Here is a 19471-nt window from a genome sequence, read left to right as displayed (position 1 = left end):
AGGGTCCTCCAGCGCAAGCCAATCGTCGCTCGGCGCCCGGAGGGGCGGACCCGCGCGAGTGATTAAACATGGCGGAAAATGCCGCTGTAGAGGGTCCCAGCCCGCGGGGGCGTGGGGATGGGGAAGACGCAGAGTCCCCAGAAGAGGGGATGGCAGAAACGCCGAGAGATGATCAGGAGCAATTTGAGTGCCAGGAACTCCTCGAGTGGCAGGTGCAGATGGGGGTTCCCGAGGAAGAAGAGGACTCGGGCCCGGTGGCCGAGGCCGAGGCGGTAGCTGCGGGCTGGATGCTCGATTTCCTCTGCCTCTCTCTGTGTCGGGCGTTCCGCGACGGCCGCTCCGAGGACTTCCGCCGGACCCGCGACAGTGCGGAGGGTGAGTGCTGGGCGCGCCCGGCGGGTGGCTGCGTTGGGGCCGGGGGCGACGACGCGCAGCGGGGCGGGAACCGCGGCGGGCGGTGGAGGCCGGGTTTGCAGCGCAGTACGCCTAGTGGGTGGGGGGACTCGGGCTCCTGAGGCGGCCGACCCGAGAGACCGAGGTTCTGAGGTGAATGTTGGTTCGAATCCGGCATCCTCCTATTTTCAGCTTCTCAGCTTTTCTGAGATTCTGTTTTTCTTTTCGGTAAAAAGAATAAGATCTCCATTTTAGAATTGACGCAGGATTCATTGAGTGAAAATGTATAAAATTGCCCAGTGTCCCAAGTCCTTTTTCTTCTTTGGCGTTTGTATTTGTTGTTTCTTTCGACTCAGGTGTTCCTGTGATGGCATTTATCGGGCGGTCACAATGGCCTCCAAGTGACCCAAACATCGGCGTTTTCTATTTTGTGAGCATTTAAAATTCCATTTGGCCTGTTTGCACAGTATAGGCTGCAGAATAAAAAAAAAAAAAAAAACGGTCAATGAAATGTACTCCCTAGACAACACAGACTTCTAGACAAAGACACAGACTCCTAGAGAAAACTAGCCTGGGTTTTTCAATGAGAACAGAAAGATGCTCTGCTGTTTAATATAAAATTAAATATTTCAGAAAACTGTATTGACACATTTCATCCTCATGGTAATCCCATTCCTTAGGCAAGTAATTTTAGGTTATAGAGGAGTGGACTAATTAAGCAACCTCAAGTATTGGTAGATTAAAAGGAATGTTCCACACTTGTGCCTTATCTTCCAATTCAAGAACCCTTCCTCCAACTCAATCAGGTAACACTGGAGCCATGGTTAATTAACATTAATGAGAAAGTTAAATCCTAAATTAGTTTATTATAGTGATTTATTTATTTATTTTTTAAAGATTTTATTTATTTATTTGACAGAGACAGCCAGTGAGAGAGGAAACACAAGCAGGGGGAGTGGGAGAGGAAGCAGGCTCCCAGCGGAGGAGCCTGATGTGGGACTCGATCCCAGAACGCTGGAATCGCGCCCTGAGCCAAAGGCAGATGCCTAATGACTGTGCCACCCAGGCACCTCTATAGTGATTTATTTAAAAAGTTCACTTTGGGGGAAGAGGGTAGAATTATGTACGTGTTAATGAATTTGAGTTGGAAACATCAGTATGACCTCCTGTTTGGCTTAATACAGGTATGGATGGTGTTCAGAAACAAAATTGAACCAAGTAAATTTTGCAGGTCTAATAAGCAATTTCATGAATTGGGCAGACAGTATCCCAGCCTAGCAAGTGAGGGTAGGGGGAGCTTGGAGTTGTACAAAATGGAAGATTTTTATAGGATGGAGGGCGAGGCAAGAAAGTTATTAGAAAAAGAAAAGGATTGTTCCAGGCTAGGTACTTTCCCAAGGAGGAAAAGCAGGGGGTCTTATGCAAATAACCTGTTCTTCCTTTGGGGGATGGAGAGGATCCATTTGGCAGCCTCTGGCTCCAGTCAGAAAATTCCTTACCAACAGGTTAAGACTGTATTTCTGGAGGAGGTTGAAAGTGCAATTAGATGGGGTGTTAAGCCCCAGTTTGGGGACTCAGCCTGAGTGACACCATTTTGGGCCAGTGGTTTTCTTTTAACAGTGGTTACATATAGAAGTATATATGGGTATTTCTAAAATATCTAGACACAGGTTAGTATATACTCATATATTTCCTCATTCTGTTAGTTGAAAGGGCACAGAAGCAATGAAACCGTAGGTAGCAACCTAGCACTCGAGTCTTGGTTTCTAATACCATTCCTTAAGAAAGGCAACCAGAGCTGTTTGGAGAAATGGCCTGATTCTGGGACACGAAATGTGCAAGGTGAACCTGGAGCATTTTGTGCCAAAAAGTAAAGAAGTGCTAAAAACCTCCAAACAAAAAAACCCACAGCAGTGCCAGTACAAAGGGACAAGAACCAACTGCAAGAGCTCCCAAGGGCCAGAGCGACTCGAGCAAGAAAATAGTTTGGAGTAGAACCCAAAGGTCAAATAATTACTTATGAGTCCATAATGATGTAAATAAATGATGGGAAAGATAAATGGAGAAGAAACAAATCTCATGCAGAAGAATTCAAGTAATTTATGTAGCTGCTATGTCCTCAAGGAGCTGAAGTATAATACCCCACTCCTTAAGTGTGTGCTGTGCATAGTGATTTTAATCTGAAGACTACAGTATGGAATTGGAGGGAGGATAATGTTACAGTAGGGAAACCTAACAAACACTACTTCACACCTAGGTAATCAAGGTCAACAGGAACAGTGACAGTTGGTAGTATGTACACTTTATATGATGCGTTGAATATGGAACTTCTTTGATCTTCCTCCCAGAACCCCTTAACTCAAATTATAAGAAAAACATCAGACAAATCGCAATACAAAATACCTTAAAATTGCCAAGGTCATCAAAACCAAGGAAAGTCTGAGAAACTCTCATAGCCAAGAGATGCCTAAAGAGACATGATAACTGAATGTAATGTGTCCTGGGTGGGATCTGCATCAGAAAAAGGGCATTAAGTAAAAACTAAGGAAATCTGAATAAAGTATGGGCTTTAGTTAATGATGTGTTAATATTGGCTCGTTAATATATATGTTTACATACTAATATAAGATGTTACTAATAGGGGAAACTGGGTGGAGGGTATTTGGACTTACATCTTCACAAAAATTCTGATAATTAAAAACCTTTCTAAAAAATAAAGACTCCTTTCGAGGTTCTAGATCAAGGCCCAAGGAATAATGTAGGCCACCTCTATTATTTTAAGGTTAAGGGCACAGAAACCCAGAGAAAGTAAACTATTTTTAACACTGCTAATCAGTGACATGTAAATTGTGAACGTAGTGTTGTCTCTTATATTTCCATTTTTGACTGAAAGGACTCCCTTTTCTCTTTTATAGGATTTCATTTATTACACTTTTCAACGTTGTAAAAATATACAACTCTTGATGCTTTCTAGAAAATTCTTAGCTCTTTCATTCTGACTCAGAATTGTCAGAATTGTTCTCACACCTCACTTAACTCAGATAATGCCTTTTCTAGACTGTTATTCCTAACCTGTCTCCTTCCGTGGGAAGTAGTGTAAGATAGTGATTAAGAGCATGGGCTCCAGAATAAATTGTCTGAATTTGATTCCTGGCTCTGCTACTTACTAGCTATAAGAACTGAAGCAAGTTACTTACTTTTGGTACCTCAATTTCCTCATCTATAAAATGGTGACAATAGTTATCTACCTCACAGAGCTGTTGGTAGGTATAAAGCAAGGTTTCTCAACCTCAGCACTGTTGACATTTTGCACCACACAATTCTTTGTTCCACGTATGCAGGAGAGTGGAGGGGCGTGAAGGTGGGGCTTCTCCTGTACATTGTAGGATGTTTAGCAGCCCCCCCCCCCCAGCCTCAACTACTAGATGCTAAGAGCATCCCCCTTCTACCCATGATCATCAGAATTGTCTTCAGACACTGCCAAATGTTGTCTAGGGGACAAAATGACCTCTAGTTGAAAACCACTGGCGTAAAGTGCTTAGAGTAGTGCCTGGTATTTTAAGTGCTTAAAAACGGTTGCTATTGTAGCGAGTCAATAGATCTCCCTAATGTGTTTTCTGTCAGCAGTGTTTGGTTACCGGTGAGGAAAAAGCAGATAGGAAGGTTCAACCAGGTTTTCATTGTTTTTGTTTTGGTTTTTGTCTAGCAGGTACAAAGAACAGAAGGGCAGTGGTATATCTTTGTAGTTACTGCATGGTCTAAATTGAGCGTGGAGGGAAGTGAAGATAGAGGTCTGACTTTCTTCTCTAGCAGAGAGTAAATTCTTTTGTTTTGTTTCTATACCATACTTTTAACCTTTGTGGCATTTAAATTTTCATTAGTAACTTTGGGTTGTGTCTTCTCAAACTAAAACTTTCCTGAGGGGCAAGGGCTGGCTGTGTTACCAATCCCTAACATTGGCTAGCAGTATGTGTTTAGTAAATATTGAATGAGTTGTTTGAATTTTATATAAATTTTATGCTCTCTCTGAATCCCATTTAATTAAATTGTGGCTGTATTTGGTCCAGATAATCTCTAGTATAGCGTAAGATTATGCTATTTTAGAATTGAGGAAATGAATACAAATAAATGTATTTGTCTTTTATCTCCTTAGTAGCTGCAGGACTGCTTTTTTTGGTTTTGCTAGTTGATTTAATCTTTATATACACCAGCCAAGCCCTGGGTCAAGTGTAACAGTGGCATCTTCAGGTTTTACTTTAAACATTTCCTCAGAGAAGCTTTGCTGTCTTCTCCCTCCAACTAGCTACTAAAACATACTCTAAGGTTTGTTATATTGCACCCACAGCATTCTGTACTTGTCTTTTTCAGTTTTCTCCATGTTTTTACGCTCAATCATTTGTCTCTCATTATGCATAGTAATGAGCTCACTGAGGTCCAGGATTATGTTTTATGCACCATTATACTCACTGCCTAACATAACATCTGGGTGAGCATTCAGATATTTGGGAGAGTAATATTAATAAATTTGTTTTTATACATCTGCAATTTTATTTCTTCCTTGGAGTTAGGGTTGTGGAGAAACAGAGGTTTTGATGGAGAAATAAACTTTTTTGCTTAAATTGTATCCTGAAAGTTTTAAACCGATAGCAGAAGGGGAAGACAGGTAGTTGGTAAACCGGGGCCTAAAGTTGCTACCCCCTTTCCATGTCTGCCCCCATGACTTCCTGTCCCAAACCAAATTATAATAGGGAAGGGAACTTTTTTCTTTGTTTTGCTCGGTGATGATCTAGACAAGAGACAGAGAAGGGGGTGACCATAAGTTCCCAAGAATGAGGGGCATAAGTCCATTCTTTGTACTGTCTCTGTCTGAGGTACAGTCCCTAAGACCTGTATCGAAGGGTAAAAGGTAGCTATATGGACTCGATTTGCTTCCAGACCTTTTCCAGAGCTTTTCTGTCCAGCTGTCACCAATGAACAAAGCAAAAACCAAGGGCACACCCACGACAGCCCCTTCAGATTTCCAGAATAAATGTTGTTACATTAGAACTGAGCGGCAGCTTTTGAACATTCCTCTTAGATGAGCTGCATATGATTTTTTCCACATGCCCTGAGCAACCACACTCGAGGTGGTTTTAGCCTGGGAATGAGAACATGGAGTGCCTTCTGCCACCACAAACTCTTTGACCAGCCAGCATGGCAGGTCTGATGCACTCACTGTCAGTGTCTCCGCTAGCACAGGAGCCTCTGCTTGGCAGAGCATTACAGTAGGGTGTTGAGGTGAAAGTGCAGAGCAACCAGAGGGGTGGCTGCCCTGAGGGAGGCCATGCTGCCCTGGGCCCGTAGGCCTGGGGTGCTCAGCGTCGCACCTGTCGGGACAGCAGGACCAGCTTGACTGGCCTCCTGCTTCTGTCTGGCGCTTATACTGCAGCCCTCCTGGAACTTCCAGGTCAGGGCTGCGGAATGCTGGAGTTTCCTACTGGGGCAGAGGCTTTTTTGCAACATCCCCACGGCAAGAAAGGCCAACACACATTTGTTGGATTGGGCTGTGAGCTCACTTCTTCAGACCCGCACAGCCCTTGGGAAATGCACAGGGCCTAGGGTCTAGTACCCTGTCACCACCCAGGACATCCCTGTCTCGGCCATCTTGCCCAATAAATAGGTTTTTTTAAGTCTTTGTAAACTTAACAGACTCACTTAACTGAAACCTTGACCAAAATAATATAAAATATTTCCTATAATAGGAGTTTTAAGGTATAAAATAAGCTTCCAGCTAATGATTTACAGTTTGAATCTAAATCTCCCTTTTTGTTGGAATAGAGTGCTACCTGTACTAGTAAATATTTATTATTCTGCATGTGAAAATCTGTTTTATTTTGTAAGAAAAGTGTTCATTGCTATTTTTCTCATTTTTAAAAAATTGCCTATAAACAAACGCATACAGCTCTCAGTTTGTGATAATTTTTGCATGTCTGTAACCTATTACTCAACCAACCACACAGAGGCACTGCTGGGTCAGGTTTGGCTTTTTAAAAAAAAATGTTTTAATGTTTTTCTTTTTCAGCTATTATTCACGGACTGTCCAGTCTAACAGCTTATCAGTTGAGAACTATATACATATGTCAGTTTTTGACAAGAATTGCAGCAGGAAAATCCCTCGGTACGTATGTGTTTTTATCTTATTTTGGAAATGTTTTAATCTATGTCTAGAGGTAAAATAATGAGAAGAAACAGATGAGATCTCTTACTTTTGAGAGTTTGCATGATATATTTGGTACGTTCATCTACACAAGCATATCTAAAGCAACTAAAAGAAATACAGTTCCAGTCTTCTTAGAGCACTGGTTGTCGAACTTAGCTTGCTTCAGAATTATTAGAGAACTTGTTAAAAAACAAGAAAAACCCAGAATTCTCCACCATGAGTTCCTGATGCAATTGGATGGATGAGAGGGGCCCTGGAGTTTATATTTCTAGTAAGTTCCCAGGTGATTCTGACACTGCTCTTAGGGAGCCATGCTTCGTGGACTGTCTTTTGGAGAGTTCTCTTCAGATTTGACTGTGGTAACTTTGTGGTGACTCTGACTATCATACACACTGATTTTAGTAGCAGCTATGATAATTGACACCTCTTATTTAACTGGATTTCAGCACTTCTTTAGATAGGCAAATATGATTTGTAGCTCTAATAGCTCTCTCCTTTATCTCCACAGGTTATTTTAGATTGTAATGGGTAAGCTTGCTTCAGTTTATGAGTAATGGCTGATACTTACAACATGGTCATTTAAAGGACCTTTTGATGCAAATAATTATGTATTTATGTTGGTTTTTACAATTTACAGAATGCTTTCCCAACAGTGTCAAGTGGTAGGCGGTATTTAAAATGAAACCGCTTATTTACAATCCTCTTGTGTTACATAAATTCCCAGTGTGTTTGTACCATTCTCATGGCCCTCACTATCTAGCTCTGGCTCACATAGCATGCTTCGTGTTGGGGGTGAGGCTGGATCGGGAGTTGGTGCCGTGACCATAAGTGAATAGGACTAGAAGCAGAGTAAATGTGGGGAAGACAGAACTATACGTAGTCTGGGCCTGTAGCTAAGGAAGAAAACCGTTTTGATGTGGACACAATTGGAGAATTCCTAACCATGTAGGCAATAAGTTAGCATGGTTTTTAACAGTTCTGTAAATTAAATATGACAACATATTCTAAAGTGTCCAGCTGTGTTTCACATATTAGCAATTATTCAGTAGGTCTTACTTTCTCCCCCAACAGCCCTTCCTCCAACCTGTCCTGTTTTTCTGAAAAGAAATGCAGATTTTGTGTGTAACCCCATTAATCTTGAAATTTACTTTGATCCCCTTTTAGGTATATCTTAGACAGAATAGGCCCATGTCAATTATCAAGAATCCAATGTATTTCACCATAATGGACTCATGGGAAGCAGCAGAATTTTATTTTAATTTATATGTTGGATTTTTAGCTATACGTAACTCTTTTGCCTTTTTTTTTTAAATGGTTGCTCAATAGCAGCACCACCTAATAGAAATATAATTGAGCTACATATGTAATTGAAAAAAAATAGGTGGAATTAATTTTAGCAGTATCTTATTTATCCCAATATTTCTAAAATATGTATCAACATATAATCAGTATAAAACGTGTTAATGAGATACTCCCTCTTTTTGCAGTAAGTCTTTGAAATCTGGGGTATATTGTATACTTAAAGCACATCTCAACTTGAAATTAGCCTTATTTTAACGGCTCATTAATTATATACAGCCAGTGGCTACCATATTAGGTTTAGTTTCCTGCCCAAAATCTTTAAAATACAGTAAATGTCTTGAAGGGGAAATGTTTGTTTATGCCAGCCACCCTCATCTCGTGGGACTTTATTTTTTAAGATCTGTGCAACAATGGGAGACTTCCCTTCCTTTCCACTCCAGCTTTCTGCAGTGCCCCAGAACTCAGCAGATGTCCTGAGGGGGAAAACCAGCCACGTGTTTTCAGTTCCTCTGGTTTCCAGTCCACCAAACTAGCCCCAAGGAAACCCCCAGAAGCTTTTCCTCATTTCTCTTAACCCAGTAAAATCTCCCTGCCTGGAATTCACTGAATCCTCATCCATATAAGCCAATGAGGCCAGGGAAGAAAAGCTGCAAATCATCCGCTAACCCCCGGAAATGTAGTGCATCTAGTTCTCTTTGCTTCCACCACTATCCCATGTCTTTAGTGATAGGGCTTTGCAACTTATTCCACTTTCTTCTTTTTCTTTTTTTTTTTAAGTTTTTATTTATTTATTTATTCGACAGAGAGAGAGAGAGACAGCCAGCGAGAGAGGGAACACAGCAGGGGAGTGGGAGAGGAAGAAGCAGGCTCATAGCGGAGGAGCCTGATGTGGGGCTCGATCCCACAACGCCGGGATCACGCCCTGAGCCGAAGGCAGACGTTTAACCGCTGTGCCACCCAGGCGCCCCTATTCCACTTTTTTCTAGTTGTAATGGGAGTGTTGGCCTCCTGCAGTATCCTGCATTCTACCTGAAAGTGAAAGGCTGCTCTAAAATTTTTGTAGTTAAGATCTAACATTTTTTTTTCTATAGGTGCATTTTTTTTCTATATCTCATCACATTTATAGGAAGACAGCAGATTAATGAGATGCATTAGATCAAGTCAGTCAAGAGAGACTTAATAGGAAGTATAAATATTGAAATGAGTTTTTAAAAGAAAAACAAATGTGAAATGAAGAAGGATTAGGCAATCTGCCTTTGCATTTTCATATTTCATGTTTTCCAGCACATACTGTAGCCTTATGAGGCATCTTGTTATTCCTGAAACACACTTCTTTTCTGAGACCACTTTTCTGAAGTGGTTTTTAAGGGTTCTGGCGTCTGCTTCTGCTACTTGCTAGCTGTGTGACCTCTGTAAGTCTCAGGTCCTACTTTATAAGACAAGGTTGATATTGTTATATACCCTTTTAAAGAAATTGTTTGGATAAAGGAGCTATTGCATGTTAAGCACTTAGCATAGTGCCTAACACATAGTAGGACCTTAATATGTGTTGACTATGAGTGTGAATATCTTTTGTCTTCCTCTGTCATATGTTCTGGACTCAATCCTAGCCGTATGTTCTGCTGCTGCCTTCCTGAAATATTCTCCTTCCCATCCTTATCCTCTTCACTGAGTTATCTCCTCTTTATCCTCAATGTCCCAATTTGGATGGTTTCTCTTTCATAAAGGATTCTTGGTTGGTATCCTTTCATAGAGCTAATCTTCTTGGAAAATACAGATGCATGGGCTCTACCCTGTACTAAATAAAACAATCTCTAAAGGATGGGTCTAGGCATCTGCATTTTTTTAAAACCTCCTCAGGTGATTTTGAGGTATAGGTAGGGTTGAGAAGCACCAGCATAATTCTAGTAAAGTACCAGTCATATTGATTTGTCTTTCTTCATAGGTAGGGTGTAAGTTTCACAAGGGCAGGAACTGTTTCTTCTTCCTGGTCTGATCCTAAGTATCTGGCACAGGGCCTGGAATATAAGGAGACTTTTTGTATATGAATTAATATATTTTTATGTTTAAAATGTTGGAGAAACAATTAGAAGACAACAGGAAATCGTTTCTACAAAGTAGAAATTGTTGAAACTGCTAACATTTAAATTGCATACTCCTTCTAGTTTTTGAAAGGAAAAAAAAGGAAATTAATTTGAAAAATCAAATCACTTGCCCAAACTGTTGTATGCGGGAATAGCACCTGGCACATAGTATATACTCAGTAAATATGTAAAGAAATGAAATCATAAAAAATTGACAAAGTAAGGTTCTACATAGCTTCCTAAGTTATTTTTGTTCTGGTTTTAAAAGATGCACAATTTGAAACTGATGAACGAATTACACCCTTGGAATCAGCCCTGATGATTTGGGGTTCAATTGAAAAAGAACATGACAAACTTCATGAAGAAATAGAGAATTTAGTTAAAATTCAGGTATGTGTATTACATTATTATTATTATTATTATTTCGCATATACTATCTAAAGAAATTAAGAGCCACTTAATAAGAAGTTGAGCAGTAAACCCAAAGTAAACTTTAATATAATCCTTTCTCTTCAGAAATTTGACCTTTGGTTTATAGTCTTCATGCAAGTCTGAGAACTGGGACGTAATGTTTGCTACCTAAGTATATATTGCCCCCATTTGAGAAAATACACTGTATTGATATATTTGGTTTTTTTTTTTAATTTTTTTAAAAGATTTTATTTATTTTTGCGAGAGAGAGAGAGAGAGCACTTGCACACACGCACATGCGTGAGCCAGAGCAGGGGGAGGGGCAGAGGGAGAAGCAGACTCCCTGCTGAGCAGGGAACCAGATACGAGACTCAATCCCAGGACCCTGGGATCATGACCTGAGCCAAAAGCAGACACTTAATCACCTGAGCCACCCAAGTGCCCCCACTACATTGATTTAAATATCACAAAAAAACTTTCAAAAACCAGTGGTTTGTGCTCTCCCAATTTCTATTCAAGATTACAAATATGAAAAAAATAAGAATATTTAATAAGGAATCAGTGGATTTCTGTAAATAAGAGAATGTAAAATTCTAACCATGTAGAGGGAATTTTAGGAGTAGCCTATTAAAGAGTGAGAAGCTAAAAAAGTCATTCAGAGATAAAATAGCAGGTTAAAGTATGTTTTGCTAACAGGCAAAGCAAATACTCAGGATTGTTCTAGTTTAATAAATTTGTCCTCATTTTCGAAAATTATTTTATGGTTGGGTAGGAGAGAAAATCAAGATGATATCTCACCTTCCCCAAAATTAATTATTGTTATTATGGCGACTGCCAAAGACCAGACGAGAATGGGCAGAAATATGACTACTACTTTTAAGAATTTCAGCCTGGGATGGAGAGATTTGTTATGTTATCTCAGTTTTGGGGGGTTCTAGAGAAGGAGGCCATCATTAATATACTAGTATAAAGTTGAGTGGGTTACCATAGATACATAGCGAACATGTAATACATTGCTTACTATTTGTCAGGTACTATTCTAAGCACTTTTCATGTAGAACTCCAGTCCTTAGGATGACAGATAGGTACTATTATCTCCACTATTTTACATACAAAGAAACAGAGGCACATGAGGTTAAATAGCTTGCCAAAGCTACCCAGATGGTAATGGTGGTTCCCTATTTTACTACATCTGTTACCAGAAAGGCCAGTTTATGAAATGATCATTCAGAAGCATCTGACTTCCTAGGTTTCTATTAGAGATTTTCTAGGGATCCTAACCAGCTAATTTTATATATCCTAATTGTCATGAGTGCCCTCTACATCCTCTCTCATTTCCCTTTTGCTCAAATTAATATTTAGGTGGGTCCAAAATGTACATAATGTAACTCCTAATTTATTAATTAATGTCTGCTTTTAATTGGCCTAAATTTGAAAGAGCTAGAATGCTGAGCATTTATCAGGAAATATGCAAGGGGCCAATGAAAAATTTTCACATCTTTTTCAAACCGTAGTTCTTTCATCTTTAATAAGATATTTTAGGGGCGCCTGGGTGGCTCAGCTGTTATGCGTCTGCCTTCGGCTCAGGCCATGATCCCAGGGTCCTGGGATCGAGCCCTGCATCGATCTCCCTGCTCCGCGGGAAGCCTGCTTCTCCCTCTCACACTCCCCTTGCTTGTATTCCCTCTCTCGCTGTCTCTCTCTCTGTCAAATAAATAAATGAAATCTTTAAAAAAAATTTTTTTATATCATGTATCAAAATTTTTAAGTGAAGTTTAGACTTAAGAGGACTTATTTCAATATTAAACAATTATACATTTTTAAAAAGCAACCTAAGGCTTGTATTTGTCATTCTGTCTTTTAGGCTATAGCTGTTTGTATGGAAAATGGCAATTTTAAAGAAGCAGAAGAAGTCTTTGAAAGAATATTTGATGACCCAAATTCTTATGAGGTAGTTGTTTATATTAAAATCAGAATTTTAGAACTGCTTATATGGAGTGAGCTAAATGAAAGAATACTGGAGGAAGAAAGGGATGCTTTATCTTTTAAACAGTATAGAACAGTGCTGTCCATAGATATATAATTGCAAGTCCCATGTGTTTTAGTAGCCACATTAAAAAAGTTAAAAGAAACTAGTGAAACGGATTTTGGTGTTTCATTTAGCCCAATATATCCAAAACCATCATTTTTAACATTTAATCAACATAAAAAGTATCGATGGGCTATTTTACACTCTCTTTTTTGTACTGAGTCTTTGAAATCTGGTGTGTATTTTATACCTACGTCTAAATTCAGGTCTCACATTTCAAGGGCTCAGTAACTACCTGTGGCTAATGGCTATCATATTGGGCAGCACAGGTACAGAAGAAAGCATTATTACTGTTGAGGGACTGAGCTGAGTCAAGAGTAGGTTGAAGTTTTATTAAGGCTCAGTCTATCTCTAATTTACCCCTGTTCCTGGGTGTAACCCTCCAGAGAGTTTAGCTGAAAGCCTGATCTGTTTATTGGGTTTCCTGCCCCTACTTTTTTGCCTTAGCACTGTGAGGTTACTGAAAAATCCCACTCTGTACTTCACAGAAGAAGAAAGCTTACAGCCAGTAAGCATAAGTGGAAATGCTTAACCTCACTAGCATGAGTTATCAGGGCAATCCCAAGTAATACATTGAAATAGTATTCCCTATATCTCAGACTGGCAATGATTAAAATATCGTAGAATACTAACAGTTGGCTCAAAGAGTGAAGAAATGGTAAGGCTGCCATACCTTCTTCTCAGTGCTGTAAATTGGTGCTTAAACTTTGGAGAGCGTTTTAGCAAAATCTGTAAGTATGCATTCTAGCATAGTTTCTACTTCTAGATAAATACCCTAGAGTAACTTTTTATTTTTACTGCACATTTTAAAAGTTTTTTTTTTAAGATTTATTTATTTATTTTAAGGTTGGTTGGTTTGTTTTTAAGATTTATTTATTTATTTTAGAGAGAGCGCCTGAGTCGGCGGGGGTGGGGGGGAGACGGAGGGAGAGGGAGACTCTCAAGCAGACTCCCCACTGAGTGCAGAGCCCAATGTAGGGACTCAGTCCCAGGATCCCGAGATCACAACCTGAGCCAAAATCAAGGGTTGGCCTCTCAACTGACTAAGCCACCCAGGAGCCCCTAAAAGCCATGAAGTTTTACTTAAAAAAAAAAACAGGCCCCACTAAGACAGTTGGTCTGGAATAGAGCCTGAGAAGTAGCATTTTTTGAAGGTTCTGTGGCTCTTATTGTGCAACCAGCCTTGAAAGAACTGTCCAAGAGAAGCTTGTTCTGTGCACAAGGAGACCTGTAGAAAAATGTTCAACAGTATTGCAGTAATAGAAAATAGCCTCTAAATGCTTTCAAAAGACTGGAAGAATTGATGAATAAATGAAATTTTTGATCAGTAGAATATTGTACAATAGTGAAAATAACTAGTTCTGTAAAAAATTAACATGGATAAGTGTCACAGAGTTGAACAAATATAGCAAGTTTCAGAAAAATACACATATGCAAAATAGTACCATATATTTATGGGTACATTCATACTTAGTACAAGTGTAAAGGAATGTGTGGATATGGTAAATTCTAAATTCAGGATAATGGCTACCTTGAGGAGAGGAAAAGCTGGAGGTGTGATCATTATGGTAGTAAACAAGAGCTTCAGTTGTACAGATGATATTTTATTTCTTAAACTTGGCAATGGACATTCAGGTTCATAATTTATTTTTTAATCCTTTTGTAAATGTGCAAAGTACAAGGTAGTTTTTTTAAGTAAGAAAAAAATACAGCGGTGGGCCATTTAAAACAGAATTTTTAAAAATCTCATATGTCAGTTTATAATGTGATTTTTTTAATTAAATAAGACACAATTTCTGTCATCTTATTTGTGTTATGTGTTAATTCGTTTTTCCTGTTGTCTTTAGCCTTTAAAAAGGAAAATGCTTATGGTAATCTCTGAGAGAGATACATTCCACTCAATTTTTCAACACTTCAGCTATGACGACATGATGGAGAAAATTAAGAGTTATGTGAATTATGTGATAAATGAAAAATCATCGGCCTTTCTTATGAAGGTATGCAAATTTCAGAGAGACTCTAACAATAGAGGAAGGAGAAATTGTTATAATAAAGGAGAAAACTTGAGGCGCCTGGGTGGCACAGCGGTTAAGCGTCTGCCTTCGGCTCAGGGCGTGATCCCGGTGTTACGGGATCGGGCCCCACATCAGGCTCCTCCGCTATGAGCCTGCTTCTTCCTCTCCCACTCCCCCTGCTTGTGTTCCCTCTCTCGCTGGCTGTCTCTATCCTGTTGAATAAATAAATAAAATCTTAAAAATAAATAAATAAAGGAGAATACTTGAAGTAGAAATCCTTAAAAACAAATCAGAATTTTATTTAGTGATTTTGTAGAAGAATGGCAGAATGTTACAGTTAGTGAATTTAAAGGATTTATTGGTGATCTTTGCAGTGTTTTTAAACTTTTTTGAAATAAGAGTTGGAGAAATTTTTCAAAATAAAAAGTTGGGAGAACAGATCAAAGAAATTTTTAGCATGTTTTTGGAAAATAAAATTGGACTGAAGAAGGACATTTAAAAAGATTGTTTTTTATAACATTTTATCCTCAGTCTTGGCCTCAAAAAGTTTTGTTTTTTTTTTTAAAGATTTTATTTATTCGACAGAGATAGAGACAGCCAGCGAGAGAGGGCTTTCTTTCTTTCTTTCTTTCTTTCTTTCTTTCTTTCTTTCTTTCTTTCTTTCTTTCTTTCTTTCTTAAGTAACCTTTTATCTTAAAATTGCCTAGTAAGCAAATACATACATAAGGAAAGATCTTCTCCATAAGGCTTATAAACCAAGTAGGTAACTAAAGCAGCTGCTATTGATGTCATAGTTACTGGAGAAAACACAACACAGTCCCCTTATTGACCTGTGAACAGACACATTGGTTATGACTATCAAAGAATTAGAAGGCTTAATTTTAATGCTGTTTGTTCAAAATGGCATAATGGATTCCTTTCTCTTTTACAACCCCATTTTTTAAGGCAGCAGCGAAAGTAGTAGAAAGTAAAAGGGCAACAACAACTCAAGATAAACCCAATGATAACAATATTGAAATGGAAACCGAAGCTAATTTGGATGTAGGAAAAAGGTTTGTAAATTCATTAATATATTTTTTGTTGCATGGATACATCTTTAATGTGAAAGTGTTGCTGGTGAGCCATTTTTAACAAAAACAATTATTATAGAGGGTATGTTTTACTGATTATTAACATTTGGATATTTGGAGTACCGTACAATTACTTCATGGTTTATGCAAATTGTTACATATACTAAGCAAAATAGTACAGTTTAAATAGTGTGAGTAATACCATTTACCATTCTTAGGCAACGTGCGCTCTGGAACAGTGTTGAGGTTGGAAACTTGAATCCTCTGTGCTCCTTCAATCTCAGATCTCACATGCCTTCATCATGTGCCTCACTATACTGAGGGTTATTCTAGTATTTTCAGATATTGTTTCTACATCTTTAACAGTAGCCTAACCACTTCATCCGGTGCTTCAGTGCTGGAGGGAAATGGGCTGTGTCAGTCCTACATGTAGTAGTCCCCCTTATCCATGGGTGGATACATTCCAAGACCCCCAGTGGAGGCCTGAAACTACAGAAAGTACCAGACTCTATATATACTATGTTTTTAACTATACATACATACCTATGACAAAAATTATAAGTTAGATTCAGTAAGAGATTAACAACAACAATAATAGAACTATAACAGTATAATAAAAGTTATGTGAATGTGGTCTCTTCTCTCAGAACATGTTAGTTCTGAGACGCTTTGAGGATGGGAGCTGATAAAATGCCTACGTGATAAGATGAAGCGAGAGGAATGACAGAGGCATCATAACATAGTATTAAGCTGATAGGAGCCTCACGAGGAAGATCATCTTCCATGTGCAGCTGGCTGTGGGTAACAAACTTAACAAACTGGAAACCGGAACACAGATAAAGGGGACTACTGTATTGAGAGACAAGTTCAGTCTCTAAGATTATTTCTGTAGGGATTTTCAAGGGTAATTTTTACCTTTTTTTTTGGCTTTAGAAGCTAACCTTATTGAAGAAGATAAACTCTACTGTTATAAAGTTCTTTTCTGTTGAACCTGTGGTCCATTCCCTCTATTCTTCCACCCTTAACCCCAGGCCAGATGGCAAATCCATGTGGTTTCTGGATGGATGGATTTGGCAATGGATGTAATATCACTCTTTTTTCTTGGTCCCGTGACTTGAGTGCTGCAGGTTCCTCATCTTAACTACTTATTTGGGGGGGGGGGGAGCCGGGGGATTGGGTTCAAGTTGGATAGACATGCATTGCTTATACTTCAGGACTAAGCTTAGTCTCTCCTTGTCCCTACTAACAGCGTGATCTGCTCCCTCACTGGTTCATCTCCCCCAAAACTATTAAAGTCTTAATATTATTTTCTAAGATCCATTGTAAGAAGTAGAGCTATCATTTTTATTGGCTCAATTATTTCATTTTGTTCAGGAAATCAAAGTTTAGTGGTAATACCAAGACCCAGTACATTCTGGAGCCTAGCCTTCCTGCCCAGTGTAATACTGCTTTAAAATCAAATTAAGATTTGCCATGATTCATGCAGATAATGAACACATTTCCTCCGTACTCCCATACAGTACTACCTGCTTATTTCAAATGCTGCTTCCACAAGGCAATTTAATCATTATGTGTAAACAACTCTTAATGTTCTCATCTGTCTCTCTGTACCCTGACTCTCCTCACATGTCCAGTTAACTTCCCGTGTTACGAATCCCATCTCGAAGCTTCTTTAATACATTCTTATTACTTGTATCCTAGGTTATTACTTAGCTTTGTACCATGTAAATCCATCCTTGACATGACTTCTAGAGTTAGTGTTCCATAAAAATAAATCTGTGTAAGTCACTTTTTAACTTAATAATCTCTTTTGGCCTTTTGTTTCCTACTAGATGAGTTAGAGTATATTGGCATGGCTTACAAAGCTTTACATAGTCCCTTTCTGGTTTTTTGTTTTTTTTTTTTCATATACAACCTTATCCCTAAGCATTAACCTCTCCCTGCCCACATACATGGTAATTCCTAGCAACACAGAACTTCATCCTGATCCTCAAATGTTGCAAATTCTTTCATGCTATCTCCCTTTTCAATTTTGAATTTCCTTTCTGTTGTCTCCAAGATAAGCCCTTACTTGCCATTCAGGGTCTAGCTCAAAGATCACCTGTGTTTTACTGAGCTCTCTGTTGTCACTTCTGTGCTTCCACAGCATTGAGTCACATCTCTATAAAAGAACTTACCTTGGATGGTAACATACCTGTTTACCTTTCTGTATTTCTCACTAGACTGAGAATCCTTTAAAGGTTCTTAATTAGCTGTGTATCCTTGGTACTTAGTTCATTACGAGGCATACGTTAGAATTTGCAATGCACTAGACTCAGAATAAAACTAAAACTAGAGACAAAATGAAGATCAAGAACCAAACAAGTATCAAGACCATCCTGGAGGCAAATAGAATCAGAACAAGTAAAGCATCAGATTCACCAGTATCAGGACAAAAATCAGCAGGACACAAGTGAACAGGGATAGAATCAGAAGTGTGATTATGAAATCAGACAGTAAGAAAGTTGAAACCTTCATGTTACCAAAGGTAGATGAAATAAAAACTTTGCTCTGATAGAGCTTATAAACTATTTCGAGGCAATAAGAATTATAGACAGGAAACAGGAACAGCAGCAGACGTTACATAATTTGTTGTTAAAATGTGTAGACTTAGATGCTGAAGAAGTTGAGATGGAAGCTTCAAGGAGGGGTGAGCATTGTGCAGGCCCTCGAAGGATAGTTATGATTTTTACAGTTGGATGGAAGAGGAAATGTCATTTTAGGATAGAAGAATAGTTCCGGTGAAGGCACAAAGGTATAAATGGTTATGCTGTGTTTGTGGAAGCTAAGTTTAACTTCAGCAAGGCGGGTGGGGGGAACTTGTTAAGAAGCTCAGTTGGAGACTAGTGGGGAGGGCAAGAAATTTAACTTGAATCCATGGAAATAAAGATCCATGGGAGAGTTTTTGAAAGAGTGACGTGAGTGCTTGATTACAACATTAACTCTGCTTAACTTATGTTTGTGAAAGCTTGATTTAATATCTGGTAAGTACATCTGGGTAAAAACTTTCCATGTTGTAATGGACTCTCTGTATGTCCTAATGTTACCAGGGTTTCTGTCCAAAGATATTTTGTATAAATTGAAATATGACTTGATTACACGATAAGTACTAACCTTGTGAAAAGTTTTTATTTACATTCTTACATATTTTTTCTTTTTTTAAAGTGTTAGTGACAGTGCAATAACTGAATTCTCAGGGGTACAGTATCCTTATTGAGGTGAAGTAGATGGACATTTTTCTTCTCTGTCTTTAAAATCTTTGAAGCACTTCATGCAGACCTAGATATTTTATAATAACTGTCATATAAATGGTGTGCTTTAGAGAATATCCTAGGTGCCTGCTTATCTCAACAGGTATTCAAGATCTTGACATGTCTTGGAATTCCAAACTATAGAGACCTGCATCTGGGATCCTGAGTTGTTAAACGTTTCCACAAGGCCATTATTGGCGTAGACATATAGGGAGTGCTTGACCTTAAAGCAGATGTTTAATAAACTCTTAATCTGTTCTAGGAACAAGGATATGTTGCTGGGGGGGCGGGGGCTTGGGGGCAGTTACATTTCTGATGTATATCCCAAATTCTTATTTTATGAAATACTTGAAAAACCATGTTTAATCTACTGGGAATTTTGTGACAGACAATATAACATGGTCAGGGAGCAGAAAGTCTACATGAATGATTTCAGAGATAGAGCAGTTAGGATGCTGAATAGGAACCATAGTTGGAGGTTTTGATTTAGTGTGGGGGAGGAGGTCATTGGAAATGAGAAATTGAGAGGTCAGTATTGTATGCAGATCATCCATGAGAACACAGAAATAACATGATAAAACCATCACTTGGGGGGTAGAGAAAGATCTGTGAATGATG

General features: G+C 38.8%; 1 protein-coding gene across 2 annotated transcripts in view; it reads left to right on the top strand.

Annotated features, from left to right (window-relative positions):
* The first annotated feature begins 40 nt into the window (after nt 1-40).
* TERF1 (telomeric repeat binding factor 1) overlaps nt 41-19471 on the top strand; it is a 34201-nt gene continuing 14770 nt past the window's right edge. Inside the window, exons 1-6 of one of the 2 annotated variants that reach the window (XM_045810164.2) lie at nt 41-375; nt 6455-6550; nt 10247-10368; nt 12254-12340; nt 14326-14475; nt 15439-15545. In XM_045810164.2, the coding sequence (XP_045666120.1) occupies nt 69-375; nt 6455-6550; nt 10247-10368; nt 12254-12340; nt 14326-14475; nt 15439-15545 (869 nt within the window). In that variant the 5' untranslated portion in view covers nt 41-68. Of the gene's footprint in view, nt 376-6454; nt 6551-10246; nt 10369-12253; nt 12344-14325; nt 14476-15438; nt 15546-19471 lie in introns of both variants that reach the window. The other variant, XM_087864816.1, reaches the window with a different exon arrangement.

Source organism: Ursus americanus, chromosome 9 (assembly GCF_024610735.1).
Source record: "Ursus americanus isolate L20-20 chromosome 9, mUrsAme1.1.p, whole genome shotgun sequence".
Lineage (NCBI taxonomy): Eukaryota > Metazoa > Chordata > Mammalia > Carnivora > Ursidae > Ursus > Ursus americanus.
This window is presented reverse-complemented; position numbering and strand designations above follow the sequence as displayed.